This window comes from Heterodontus francisci, chromosome 17 (genome assembly GCF_036365525.1).
Source record: "Heterodontus francisci isolate sHetFra1 chromosome 17, sHetFra1.hap1, whole genome shotgun sequence".
Taxonomy (NCBI): Eukaryota; Metazoa; Chordata; class Chondrichthyes; order Heterodontiformes; family Heterodontidae; genus Heterodontus; species Heterodontus francisci.
The window spans coordinates 47,077,641-47,091,505 of NC_090387.1; the positions used below are offsets into that span (position 1 = coordinate 47,077,641).

General features: G+C 45.9%; 1 protein-coding gene across 1 annotated transcript in view; it reads right to left on the reverse strand.

Moving 5' to 3' along the window:
• Window positions 1–8,466: 8,466 nt before the first annotated feature.
• The window catches only part of itfg1 (integrin alpha FG-GAP repeat containing 1), a 296,337-nt gene continuing 290,938 nt past the window's right edge, over window positions 8,467–13,865 (reverse strand). The window contains exon 18 of the mRNA XM_068049376.1: window positions 8,467–8,952. Coding sequence (XP_067905477.1) covers window positions 8,893–8,952 — 60 coding nt within the window. The 3' untranslated portion in view covers window positions 8,467–8,892. The remainder of the gene's footprint in view (window positions 8,953–13,865) is intronic.

Below are 13,865 nucleotides of genomic sequence, written 5' to 3' on the forward strand. Positions count from 1 at the left end.
ACTGTGCCGCCCTTTATTCTTTATAAGAGAAATAAAAATAGAACTTCTGCTCACCGAAAGAACAGTATCCGATTTTAATCTGTGCGATAAGGTTTGATGTAAGACAGGACTAACACAATGTCCAGCAACAACTTGTATTTATTTATATAGTCTTTAACTGGAAAAAGGGCCCAATGCGCTTTACACGAGCGTTATCAGACAGGTCAGAAGCTGCGTATTTTGTGGCAAGTGACTCACCTCCTGACTTCCCAAAGTCTGTCCACCATCGACAAGGCACAGGTCAGGAGTATGATAGAATACTCTCCACTTGCCTGAATGAGTGCAGCTTCAACAGCACTCAAGAAGCTCCATGTCATCCAGAAAACAGTCCACTTGATTCACCACCTTAAACAGTCACTCCCTCCGCCACCAGCGCACGATGGTTGTGGTGTGCACCATTTACACAATGCACTGCAGCAACTCACTAAGGCACCTTCATTATACACCTCCACTACCTGGAAGGAGAAGCGCAGCAGGCATATGGGAACACCACCACCTCCAAGTTCTCCTCCAAGTTACACTATTCTGACATGGAAATATATTGCCATTCCTTCATCATTGTTGGGTCAAAATCCTGGAACTTCCTCCCTAACAGCACCGTGGGAGTACCTTCACCAAATGGACTGCAGCAGTTCAAGAAGGAGGCACATCACCATCTTCTCAAGGGTGATTCAAGATGGGCAATAAATGTTGGCCTTGCCAGTGACACCCACATCCTGTGAATGAATAAACAAAAAATCGAGGAGATATTGGAACAGGTGACCAGAAGTTTACTGAAATAGGTAGGTTTTAAGAAGCGTGTTGAAGGAGGGGGGAAGAGAGAAAGAAAGAGAAGGGGTTTAAGCAGGGAATTCCGGAGCTTAGGCCCAAGGTGTGGCTGCCAATGGTGGGACAGTGGCGCAGTGGTTAGCACCGCAGCCTCACAGCTCCAGGGACCCGGGTTCGATTCCGGGTACTGCCTGTGTGGAGTTTGCAAGTTCTCCCTGTGTCTGCGTGGGTTTTCTCCGGGTGCTCCGGTTTCCTCCCACAAGCCAAAAGACTTGCAGGTTGATAGGTAAATTGGCCATTATAAATTGTCACTAGTATAGGTAGGTGGTAGGGAAATATAGGGACAGGTGGGGATGTTTGGTAGGAATATGGGATTAGTGTAGGATTAGTATAAATGGGTGGTTGATGGTCGGCACAGACTCGGTGGGCCGAAGGGCCTGTTTCAGTGCTGTATCTCTAATCTAATCTGAAAAGAAATCAGGGAAGCACAAGAGGAACACAAATTTTTTGAAAAGTTGTCGGGCTAGAAGAGGTTAGAGTGATAGGGAAAGGCAGGAAACACATGGATGAGAATGTTAAATTCAAGCCATTGCTGGAACTGTCAGTCAATGCAAGCCAGCGAGCACAGGGGTAACGGGTGAATGGGACTTGGTTTGAATTAGGATACGGGCAGCAGTTTACAGAGAGTGGAAGATGGGAGGCCAGCCAAGAGAATGCTTCAATAGTTGAGTCTGGAAGTTAAAAAACAAATCATGGATAAGGGTTGCAGCAACAGGTGGGCTGAGGTAAGGGTGGAGACAAGCAATCTTGGTGTAAGGTTAAATAGAACGTCAAAAGTTGCGAACAGTCCAGTTTAGCCTTGGTAGTGGCCAGGGCTTTGGTCTTCCCAATATTTATATCACCAAATGTATTGCAGTCTTGCAGAATTAGTTGGGTTATTGAAATACCACATCACAGTGCAATATAAGTAAACCTTGCACAGATGTAAGAAGTTATAAGATCAATATTCCAGTTATAATGATTTGCAAGGTCAGGGCACTTTGACTATAAGGAATTTTGCAATAGTTACTGGCCTGTTATTGTCACCAGCTTCTAGCAAGATAGGGCAAGCAAACCTGAGTTATACTGTCCATCCCTCATTCCTCTCTTCGTCCAAGCCATACAGAGTTCTGGGTTTGCAGGGCTCCTCTCGTACAAAAATGTAAATGTTGTCAAAATATCCAGCTCTACTAATATTAAAAAGCTTATAAAGCTGAAAAAAAATGCATCTGTGGAAACAATTTAAAACTTCGCTTTGGACTGAAGGCAGAACTGCATTTACCAGGCTCACAATATTCAATATGGGCAATTCATACCCAAATTACACTTTTTACACTGATACAAAGCCCAAACTGATTCAAAAGGAAACGGTGCAGTAAATTTGACCCATCTGAAATGTCCTCACTTCCCGCTGTACTTTGTGTCAGGGAAAAATAAAAGTTTGTTGTTGTTTTAAAATGGTTAAATGTGTCTGCACTACAGAACTAAAATCTGATACCTTCCATGTACTTTGGGTAGAAATGTTACAAAAAAAAAAATCAAACCGTACCTACAGACCTTTGGAGCAGATAAGCTTACTTAAAATAACTTCAATCTCTTCTTGGCATGAAACTAAGCTTTACCAGTTAGCACAGAAGAGGTAGGAATGCATAATAATAGCTCATCTGGCAGGCTCAATTTACAAATAGAAATTCATTTTTATTAATTTAGCTAAAAGTCAAAATGAGTAACTAAAAGAATTTCTACTCAACTTTCAGTAAAATTATCATGAGGGAGAACTTATCCCCATTGCGTGCTTCGGTCAAGCAGGTTAGAGTATATTTTCAAAGAAATCTTTTACACATCCTAAAACCATATATATTATCCACATTTATCTGTCAAATTGTTCTATTATCCATGTACTGCTAAAAGCAACATCTTAGCAATTCAGCAACATGCTTAACTTTTACATCTGCCTCTTACCACAAACTAGTTTTCACTGTAGGGATTTAAATACTGGTATTCCACAGATATTTAGGGCTGGATTTTCGCTGTGGGGGTGGGAAATGGAAGTTGGGACCGTTTCTGGGTCTCAAACCTGCCTCCGGGGGAAAACAGAAATGGGTCCCGAGTTTCATGGGCTGACCCCTTAATTGCTATGGAGATGGGTTTGGCAGCCAATTACTGGCCGCAGGGCCGGGAATGGAGGCAGGCCAACTCAAGTGCAGGCCCGATTTAAACTCACCACTGCTGTGACTGGACAGTGAAGTCTCACAGTAAACTTCATTTCCACAATGTCTCAGCAGAGCCAGAGGCCTGGAATCTGGGGCAGGGCAGCCCCTCGATTGTCAGTTGCGGACCTGGAAGTCATGCTGGAGACCGTGAGGGAGGGGAGGAGGCCATCCATCCAGACCAAGCAGGCATGGGTTGACATCGCTGCCACAGTCAGAAGCAGAAGGACTTGGATCCAGGGCAATAAAAGGTTCAATGACCTGATACGCTCTGGCAAGATGCATGCCAACCCCCCACCCACAGGACAGGTTTCTGCGTATTCACCCTCCAGCAGATACACCAGCTGAGGAGTCTCAGGGCACATGCTGGTCCTGAACATGGGAAGGGTGTGTGCCCACTTACTGAACCCTTAGAATGGCTCAGAGCCATAGTGCTGCTGAGGACCCATCACCACTGATACACACACTTGATAATGAAATGGAGTAACTGCCACTGGCCATAGAGGACAGCAGTGCCTTATCTTGCTCCCTTTTGCCTTTGCAGGAGAAACAGGCACATAATGCCTGAGAGGGAGCCCAAATGGGTGCTGGTGTCCCCTACCTTCTAAACATCACACCAAGGGAGGAGGGAGCGATGGAAATAGCAAGGATCGCAGATCATGAGGAAGTTGGCCATGGCAAAATGGGCACTCATGGTGAAGATGTTGATTACAGAGGGCAATGCGCTTATTGGGGGATGCATTGCACTCCACCCTGTCCAAAAGCACGCTGAGCACTGAGTTGCATTGGGAAGCCTCAGCACTGCTGAGGCCTCTGCTTCCCAAGGCTAGTTCTCATGATCACTTCTTGTATCACCCACAGGTGCCAATGTCGACCCAAGGAGACCTTCCCTCTCACCATCACTGATGATCTCCGGAGCTCCAAAGAAGCATATTGCATCTTACAAGCGCACCGTCCACCAGCGCAGATACAGTCACCTCTATGGGTCCTCATGTGCATTTAAATAGGGTGGCACTGGGTGAGGAGCACAGCACTAGTGCGCAGAAGGAGGTGCCAGAGGCAGCTGTAGGTAGTTTGCCTCAGAGGAGGGAGGACAGACACAGCCCTGCTCAGCTGGGCACAGATGCAGGTCTTCAGGAATCACAGGAAAGGAAGCTCTACCTAGACCAGCAGCACGTTAAAGTTCCCTGAGGCAGTGCGGGGCCATGGGCTGAGAATGGAGGAGTCCATTCAGCTCATGTGCACCACAATGGCTCAGGGCTTTGAGTATATGAGCTCTTCCAATGAGAGAGTGGCCAACCCCATGGAGAACTATAAGCAGCAGCACTTGGAGTGCATGCAGGAACTGCACATTGACGTTGTTACAGACAGGAAGAAGTGGTGTGGGTGACTTCCATTTTTCACCTCTCAACTGACCACAGATAGTGTTTTTAAAATGATGTTATTAGGGGTCAAATAAATAGACAAATGACAGGTTTTCTTGTGTTTAAAAAAAAATGTTTATTTTGCACAATAACCAAAAAAATGTTTGCAACCTCTCCCACTCAAGCATTCACATACACACAAGAAAAGATAGGGAGTACAGTGGTAGTATGCAGTTAGTGTCCAATTATGGTAAAAGAGTTCATTATTTAATGAAACCTTTAGGAGCTTTTCAGGAGGAAATCTTTAATTGGTGCAGGCCTGAATGTTCATTGTCTTGAAGAGGAAAGGGCGGCACAGTGGCGCAGTGGTTAGCACCGCAGCCTCACAGCTCCAGGGACCCGGGTTCAATTCTGGGTTCTGCCTGTGTGGAGTTTGCAAGTTCTCCCTGTGTCTGCGTGGGTTTTCTCCGGGTGCTCCGGTTTCCTCCCACAAGCCAAAAGACTTGCAGGTTGATAGGTAAATTGGCCATTATAAATTGCCCCTAGTGTAGGTAGGTGGTAGGGAAATATAGGGACAGGTGGGGATGTTTGGTAGGAATATGGGATTAGTGTAGGATTAGTATAAATGGGTGGTTGATGTTCGGCACAGACTCGGTGGGCCGAAGGGCCTGTTTCAGTGCTGTATCTCTAAAAAAAAGCGTTGCTGGCTCCTTGTGGTTAAGCTTCTACCAGAAGTCGATGGGGAAATTCTTGGTTCACTTCTTGCAGATGGGAGTTTCAAAGTCACCATGCAATTTCTCTGCTGCTGTAATTAGAAGATGCCATCAGCAGGGCACCTGCTGATTTTGGAACACAGCAATTCGGCTGGGACAAAAAAATTCTCTGGTTGTTCTGCTGCTGCTCTCCCTCTCGCCAGAGGAATTCCTTTTAAGGTTGGAACTTGTCAGATTGGGGTGTCAGCCAGGTGACTAAGGACTCTCTCCCCTGGGGTGATTCATATAATGTTCCAGGATATGATAACCATTGTTCTATGATGGCGTCTGAATGTGGCCCATTCTGATGAATAGGTGCCACTTCGCAGCTATTATTTTACTCTTGGTTGCAGAGTCAGTCGGTCTACACAGTCTTTGTGAGTTCGTTTCCTGAAGATAGGAGTTGTTTTGCATGGAATGGGTTGCTTTACATTTTAATGTTTTTTCCTCAAAGCTAATTCAGATGTGGATAATGGGTTTTGTCCTCCTCAACAGATGGATCTGTTTATTGAAAGTACAGGAGGGGGTCAATTGCCCTCTATTCCAATTTGTCTGTGGCATAAATGTGGCCATTTGTAGTTAAGTTCAACAGTTGACTTTCATAATTCCTCCAGTTCATTTCATATTTCATCACTGTTCCCTTCGTGAGTGTGACAACGTCCACAGGATGCATGCCACACTATGTAGCCTGGAGCTGTCAGTGGCATTGCTGGTGCAGAGGTGTTTGGAGGGGATGCCAGTTGCACCCCAGTTGGTGCTCTACTCCAGCCATCCATAATACCAACAAGGACTGAGGAGGTCAACGAGGAGGATGAAGATACCACCCCTCATAGGGCACCCTCACCATCTTTGGCCTCCTTGGCCCTTCTGTCAGAAGCAGCTGAATGCAACAGGGCCAAGTGACAGAGGCTGCCCCTGCAATGGTTCAGGTGCAGCAGCCTCTGGAGATGCCCCCATGAGCACATCCATGACGAGGACGACTGCCATGTACATCCAGCAACAAGCCAAGACAAGTGAGCAGGCTGCTTCCACTTCCTCTGAAGCAACAAGGGGAGAACCGCGTAGAGGTGGCTGAGCGTGGAGGACATCGCATCACATGGAGCACTGTGGGTCACTGAGGTGTCTTCTTCCTGTAACTGTGCACTGTTTTCCTTTCTGAGCATGATATAAATAATGACACGTGAAACTTCTTTGATGGCAGAACAAGAAAAGAGGTATGAGGCGGTGAGAGATTAGGCGTTATTCAACGGTGAGGCAAAACCTCTGGGCAGATGTTCATCCTTCATTTGCAGTAAGAGCTTATATGTTACTGGCTGCATCTTCAGTGGAAATGTTAGCACAGGCACCTCAGAGTGAGTTCTGTACCATGCCTTCATTCTGGGTCAGAGGGGCTAAGTTGAAATGCTCCTGAATCAGAAGATCCCTGACATTCAAGACACGCTGGTGATACATTTGAGCCTCGTGCCATGTCCAGCCATCACCCTGTGCAGCCGGAGTACCTCTGTGTTCTGTATCCTTCCCCTCTTGCTCCTCCTTTTCCACGCCCTCCTCCTTCTCCTCTTCCTCTGATAAGCTGCCTCTTTCCAGGGCCTCACCGTCTTCAAGGTCCACACCTCTCTGGAGGGGCGATATAGAGTGCACAGCAGACTACCACAGTAAATGAGATCCTTGCAAGGGTGTATTGCACGGGTACACCCAAGCTACGTCTTCAGAAGCCCGATGGCCTTCTTGATGGCTGTCCTATTGAGCAAATGGCATTGGTTGTAACATCTCTGTGCTTCTGTTTGGGGCATATTGGGGGTGAGTAGCCATCTCTTCAAGAGATTTTCTTTGTCCCCTAGAATCCATCCACGAACTTTGGGGTTGGAGTGAAGAGCTGCAGCAGCCTGGACTGCAGGAGGATGAAAGAATTGTGGCAGCTGCCAGGAAAGCGAGTGCACGCATGGAAGAAGCTCTTGTTGTGTTTGCAGACCAGCTGCACTTGGATAGTGGTTCTCCCCTTGTTGCCTCAGAGAAAGTGAAAGCAGCCTGCTCACTTGCCTTGGCTTGCTGCTGGATGCATGTGGCAGTCGTCCTCATCATGGATGTGCCCATGGGGGTATCTCCAGAGGCTGCTGCACCTGGACCATTGCAGGGGCAGTCTCCGTCACTTGGCACTGCTGCTCCTTCCTGTTGATGAATTTCACTGGCCGACTGCCTTGATGGCCATGAGTGTAACTGATGATGCTCTGCACCTGGGGGACTCCAGAGATGGTAGAAAACCCACTGCCCTCTGTGCATGAGAGGCCCCATTTGTCATGAACTGAATGTACTGCCCAGCTCTGGCATATAGGGAAACAGTGACCTGCGAGATGCAGTGGTGTGCTGTCGTTTTCAAGATGCCACCAAGGCCCGCTGCTGGTCCTTGCAAGGAGCCAGAAGTGAATAAGTTCAAGGCTATAGAGACTTTGACAGCTACTGGCAGGGTACGGCGACCAGAGCTGCGAGGTCTTTGGCGATGAGGCACAGTTGGCTTTGACTATCTGCCTGGAGAATCACAATCTCCTGTGGCACTGGTTCTTTGTTATCTCCAGGTAGCTCTATCTTCAGCGTTAGATCCTATGCTGAGGGTGTGGCCTCCATGTCCTTCCTGCTCCTCTATTCTCTCCCCTACCCTGATGCCCAGGGCTTTGCCCTGCCTGCTGAGGGCGTAGCTCATTGCCACTGGGTTCAAAATCTGAGAGCCACGACCCTACTGCCAGCTTCATTACACTCAGGTGGTCTCAGAATTGTCCTTAGCAGCCTTCCCCCACGATGCCAGGAGGGCAAAATCTCCATCCACTTCCTGCCCACTCTTCCCACCCCTGCGCTGTGCCAATGGCACCTGTTTCCCAATAGCCGAGTTCCCCTCTGCATTCACCTTTTTATGGGGTCCAGATAATTCCCTGGGCAGCCATTATTGGCTCCCCACTGCGTACCCGCCTAGTCACCTAGTCTGCCCAGATAGTACTTGTAGCCCATGCTCCCCCATGAAAATCACAACATCCCCCATTCATGAGCTCTTAATGAGCTCCTTAACCATCTCAATTGGCCTTAATCATAGATCGCAGGCTGCCCTCTCCCGACCCTGGTGAACATGGCCAGCGCTGGGAAACTGGCACGCTGCTGGTGCTGGGATTTTGGACCCCATCCTGCCTCTGCTCCCGCCCCTAGCAAGACCTAAGAATTCAGCCCTGAGTCTCACAACTGGATGTCAGTCTTACTACTGTATCACACCTAAAATAATGTGAATATATAGTAGTACATAAAGCAGAATGTGAAACAAAATATTTATTTTAAATCATTACAAGTTTAATATATCACAATATGGTTCATTTTGACCTTCCAGAAACACGAAGCATACTTTTCCATAGACACCATTTATTTTAAGTAGACATTTGGAGGCTGATGAGTGGTTTTAATAACATCAGGAATATTCACCATGTTCAGAGAACATATATTTGGAAACACATGCAGTAACACAATGAAATACATAATTTATTTTTAAAGGATCCTTAATTCCCCAAAATATACAGCTTGAGCTACTTGCAATCACTGCCCAGAAACCATAAATCAGAATTATTTTTTAACAAATCCACGAAGCAGTTAGACTATGTACAATTCAACATTAAATATCCATCTTTTGCTAGAAGTAATATTTTAGATGTAACACTTAGCATTTGTCCCAGAAACCATTGCATTTCACATGGCATCAAAATGAAATCTGTGCGCTTCCTGACGCTTCTCCCGGTCATCTGCTTTCTGAAATAAAAATAAAAAGTCATTAGCAACAAAGATACCTATTTCTTTAGCAAGCAGCAGGATATGAACAGAAGCTTTTGATCCAAATTACTTTTTTCAAAATCCTAGTTTCCACCTAATCAGGTGGAAAAGTTGTTTTTGAACAAATATCATGTAGTCAGTAAAGGATAAGAATAATGTTCTAATTATATGAAAAGAGGAATAATTTTGGACTTTTTTGTGAAGTCTCTATCAGCCATAACAAAGACCTACATTTGCAACATTTTCTTTACATAGTATTTACTTTTAAAAAAAAGTCCAAGTTTATTCACTGTTACGGTCAAGTGAGGAGGGGTCTAAGGGATTCCCTCTTTTCCCTCTCCTTGTTTGACCAAAACGGGTTTAATTCTTTTTTTAAAAAAACTGGATGTATTGACCAATTCAGTAGGTGTTTGATTACTTACTTGTTATGATCATAGCAAGAACAGGTTTTCTTGAGTTTAACAAAGAGGTTAACTTTATTGTACTTAAACCAAACTAAGTAAAATAATAAACTACGCTCCAACGTTCACTCACACACACTAGAGGTTCACATAGACAAATTGGTCACAGAGTGGGGAAGGGTAGATTGGTTGAGTTAGAGTCCATAAAAAAGGGTTATACAGTCGGTGGGGTTTAGTGATTCGACTGGTTTCTAGCTGAATTCGGTGGTCCCGAGGCTTTTAGTTTGAAGAGATAGATGACTGATTCGGTGGGTGGATTTCCTCCAAAGGGATTTCTGATTGTAGCTGGAGTATGCACAGGTGGTCAGTCAGTAGGCAGGGTTTGAAGCTTGCAAGCTGGAATGGGGAGAGAGAGAGAGAGAGAGAAGGGACCCCCACTTGTGTCTGCACGTGCCAGAGTCCAGATGCTTCTCCTTGTTGCAGAGAAACACCAACTTCAAACCACAGATGCAGGGGCAGGGGGTGATGGGGGGCTTGTCATATGACAGTCACCCAGTGATTCAAGCATGGCAGTTAGCAGTGTATTTCTTCTTGCTAAGAAGAACAGCTAGTTCCCTTAAACTTTCTGGGTCTTGGTTCTTGCTGGGATGAGTATACATTCTACCTCACAGGCCTTGCAATGTAGGATACAGTGTTGCAAATTAGGTGGCCATCTTAAGCTGTCAGCAAAGTCATATTTTATTTGTTCCTTTTTAAATTTCTTTAAAAAATATAAATTCAGGTTTCCGGTCAGTGGATTAAAGAAAATTATCACTGAACAAAGCAAGTGTTGGTAGGGAGGGTGTTCCAGGATTTTGACCCAGCAACAGTGAAGAAACTGAGATATATTTCCAAGTCAGGATGGTATGTGTCCTGGAGCAGAACTTGCAAGTGGTGGCGTTCCTATAAGTCTGCTTTCCTTATTCTTCTAGGTGGTAGAGGTCGCGGGTTTGACAGGTGCTGTTAAAGGAGTCTTGGCAAGTTGCTGCAGTACAATTTGTACATGGTACACACGGTTCACTGGTGGTGGATGGGTGATCAACTGCTGCTTTGTCCTGGTCTGATCTTGTGGTTTCATATGCCTCATAATATCTCCATTCACCTGTTTTTCCTTGCTGTCACAATGCTGTAATGAGATGGTGTGGAAGAGCTTAAGTTCTGTCACCAAGAAGCCATCCTTCCAGTCTGTCTTCTGTCAAGGCAGGCGGATACCTAGAATTGTCTTAAAATGAAAGCAGCATGAATTTTGCTTGCAAAATGGGCATTCTACCAACTGGCATTGATGGAGTGGAACCCTTGGCGGTCACGAAAGACATGGGATTGTTTGTAGGGCCCCAGATGGCCATATGGGTGCCATCAAAAACAGTCCAATCTTTGGGGAATCCTGTGATACAGAAAAATTGCAGTACTCTCTCAATATGCTTGTAGTTTTCCATGGGGAAAGTAATGAAGAACAATGCAGTGAATTACTTAATACATCTTTGGATTGTGGTTCGTCATGACATTAGAAGGAACCTGAAGCATGAAGTGCTGCCTTTGTCGTAGATGTTGTTTACAGGATAGGTTCCAGGAAATGGCACAACTCTGAAACTACTTCACTGTAGTGAAACCTCTGAAGGTATTCCTGGATCTGTAGATGAGGGTACGGATGGATACAGGCAGTCGGCCTCTGATGCAAGTTAACATGCTTACCATCCCTTTTGTCTGCCTTCAAAAAACTCCCAGTGCAGTATTTAATGAAATATCCATTTTAGGAATTTAGGTTGCAGCAGTGAAAGCCAGCAATACAGCTTTAGGAATTCACTTCCTGAATAGCTCAGAACAAGCTTTCCTTCATTGCCCATTTCATGTGTGCAAGCTTAGCTCATGAATATGAAAGAGCACTATCGGCTGGCTGGAAGGAGACCAATATCCTTGCAGGGAGGTTTGCTAGTACTACTTGGGAGGGTTTAAACTAATCTGGCAGTGGGGTGGGACCCAAAGTAGTAGTCTCTCCGATGAGATAGTTGAGGCAAATGTAGAGGTTAAAGCAAGCAAGTCCAGCAGGTAGGCCAGGCAGGGGCAGGACAGGGAGCGTGGAAGGTCTGGTAGGCTAAACTGCATTTACTTCAATGCAAGAAGCCTTACAGGTAAGGCAGATGAACTCAGAGCATGGATCGGTACATGGGATTGTGATATTATAGCTATTACGGAAACGTGGTTGAGGGACGGGCAGGACTGGCAGCTCAATGTTCCGGGGTACCGATGCTTCCTGCGTGACAGAGGTGGAGGTAAGAGAGGAGGGGGAGTTGCACTATTGATTAGGGAGGACATCACGGCAGTACTTAGAGAGGATATCCTGGGGGGGATCGTCCAGCGAGGCCATATGGGTAGAACTTAGAAATAAGAAAGGGGTGATCACTTTGATGGGATTTTACTATAGGCTCCCCAATAGTCAGAGGGAATTGGAAGAGCATATATGTAGGGAAATCACAGATAGGTGTAGGAATTGTAGGGCTGTAATAGTAGGTGATTTTAACTTCCCTAATATTGATTGGGACTGCCTTAGTACTAAGGGATCAGATGGGGAAGAATTTGTTAAGTGTGTCCAGGATAGTTTTCTGAAGCAGTATGTAGATAGCCCTACTAGAGAAGGGGCTACACTCGACCTCCTCTGAGGAAATGAGGCTGGGCAGGTGGTTGATGTGTCAGTGGGGGAGCACTTTGGGACCAGTGACCATAATTCTATTAGCTTCAAGATAGTTATGGAAAAGGATAGGATTGGTCCTCAAGTTGAAGTCCTAAAATGGGGGAAGGCTAATTTCGATGGCATCAGACAGGAACTCTCAAAAGTTGAATGGGAGAGGCTGTTTACAGGTAAAGGGATGTCTGGTAAGGGAGAGGCTTTTAAAAGTGAGATAGGAAGAGTTCAGGGCTGGTATGTTCCTGTTAGATTGAAGGGCAAGGCTGGCAAGTTTAGGGAACCCTTGGTTGACGAGGGATATTGAGGGTCTGGTCAGGACAAAGAAGGAGGCATATGTCAGGTATAGGCAGCTGGGATCAAGCAAGTCCCTCAAGGAGTACAAGGGATGTAGGAGTACACTTAAGAAGGAAATTAGGATGGCGAAAAGGGGCCATGAGATTTCCCTGGCAGATAAAATAAAGGAGAATCCTAAAAGATTCTACAAGTATATTAAGAGTAAAAGGGTAGCTAGGGAGAGAGTAGGTCCCCTTAAGGATCAGTGTGGTAATCTATCTGTGAAGCCACGGGAAATGGACGAGGTCTTAAATGAATACTGCTCGTCTGTACTTACCGTGGAGAAGGTCATGAAAGCTAGTTAGTTCAAGGGACGGAACAGTGATATCCTGGAGCATATCAACATTACAAAGGAGGAAGTGTTGGAGATTTTGAAGCACATTAAGGTGGATAAATCCCCAGGGCCTGACCAGGTGTATCCTAGGATGCTATGGGAAGCAAAGGAGGAGATTTCTGGAGCCTTGGCAGAGATTTTTGTATTATCTTTAGCCACAGGCGAGGTACCGGAAGACTGGAGGATAACTAATGTTATACCTTTATTTAAGAACGGCAGCAGGGATAAGCCAGGGAACTACAGGCCGGTGAGTCTTACATCAGTGGTGGGAAAGTTATTGAAGGGATTCTGAGAGACAGGATTTATATGCATTTGGAAAGTCAATGTCTGATTAGGGATAGTCAGCATGGCTTTGTGCGTGGGAAATCATGTCTCACGAACTTGATTGAATTTTTTGAGGAGGTGACCAAGAGGATTGATGAGGGCAGGGCGGTGGACGTCATCTACATGGACTTTAGCAAGGTCTTTGACAAGCTCCTGCATGGTAGGCTGGTCTGGAAGGTTCGAACACATGGGATCCAGGGTGAGTTAGCCAATTGGATACAAAATTGGCTTGGTGATAGGAGACAGAGGGTGGTAGTAGAGGGTTGTTTTTCAGATTGGAGGCCGGTGACCAGTGATGTGCCACAGGGATCGGTGCTGGGCCCTCTGTTGCTTGTCATTTATATTAATGACTTGGATGTGAATGTAGGGGGCATGATTAGTAAGGTTGCAGATGACACCAAAATTGGTGGTATAGTGGACAGTGAAGAAGGTTGTCTAAGGTTACAGCAGGATATAGATCAACTGGGAAAATGGGCAAGGGAATGGCAAATGGAATTTAACGCAGACAAGTGCGAAGTGATGCATTTTGGGAAGTTAAACCAGGGCAGGACATTAACAGTGAATGGCAGTGCCCTGGGGAGTGTTGTTGAGCAGAGACACCTTGGGGTGCAAGTACATAGTTCCCTGAAAGTGGCAACACAGGTAGACAGGGTGGTGAAGGAGGCATATGGCATGCTTGCCTTCATCGGCCGAGGCACTGAGTACAAGAGCTGGGATGTCATGTTACAGTTGTACATAACGTTGGTTAGGCCGCACTTGGAGTATTGTGTGCAGTTCT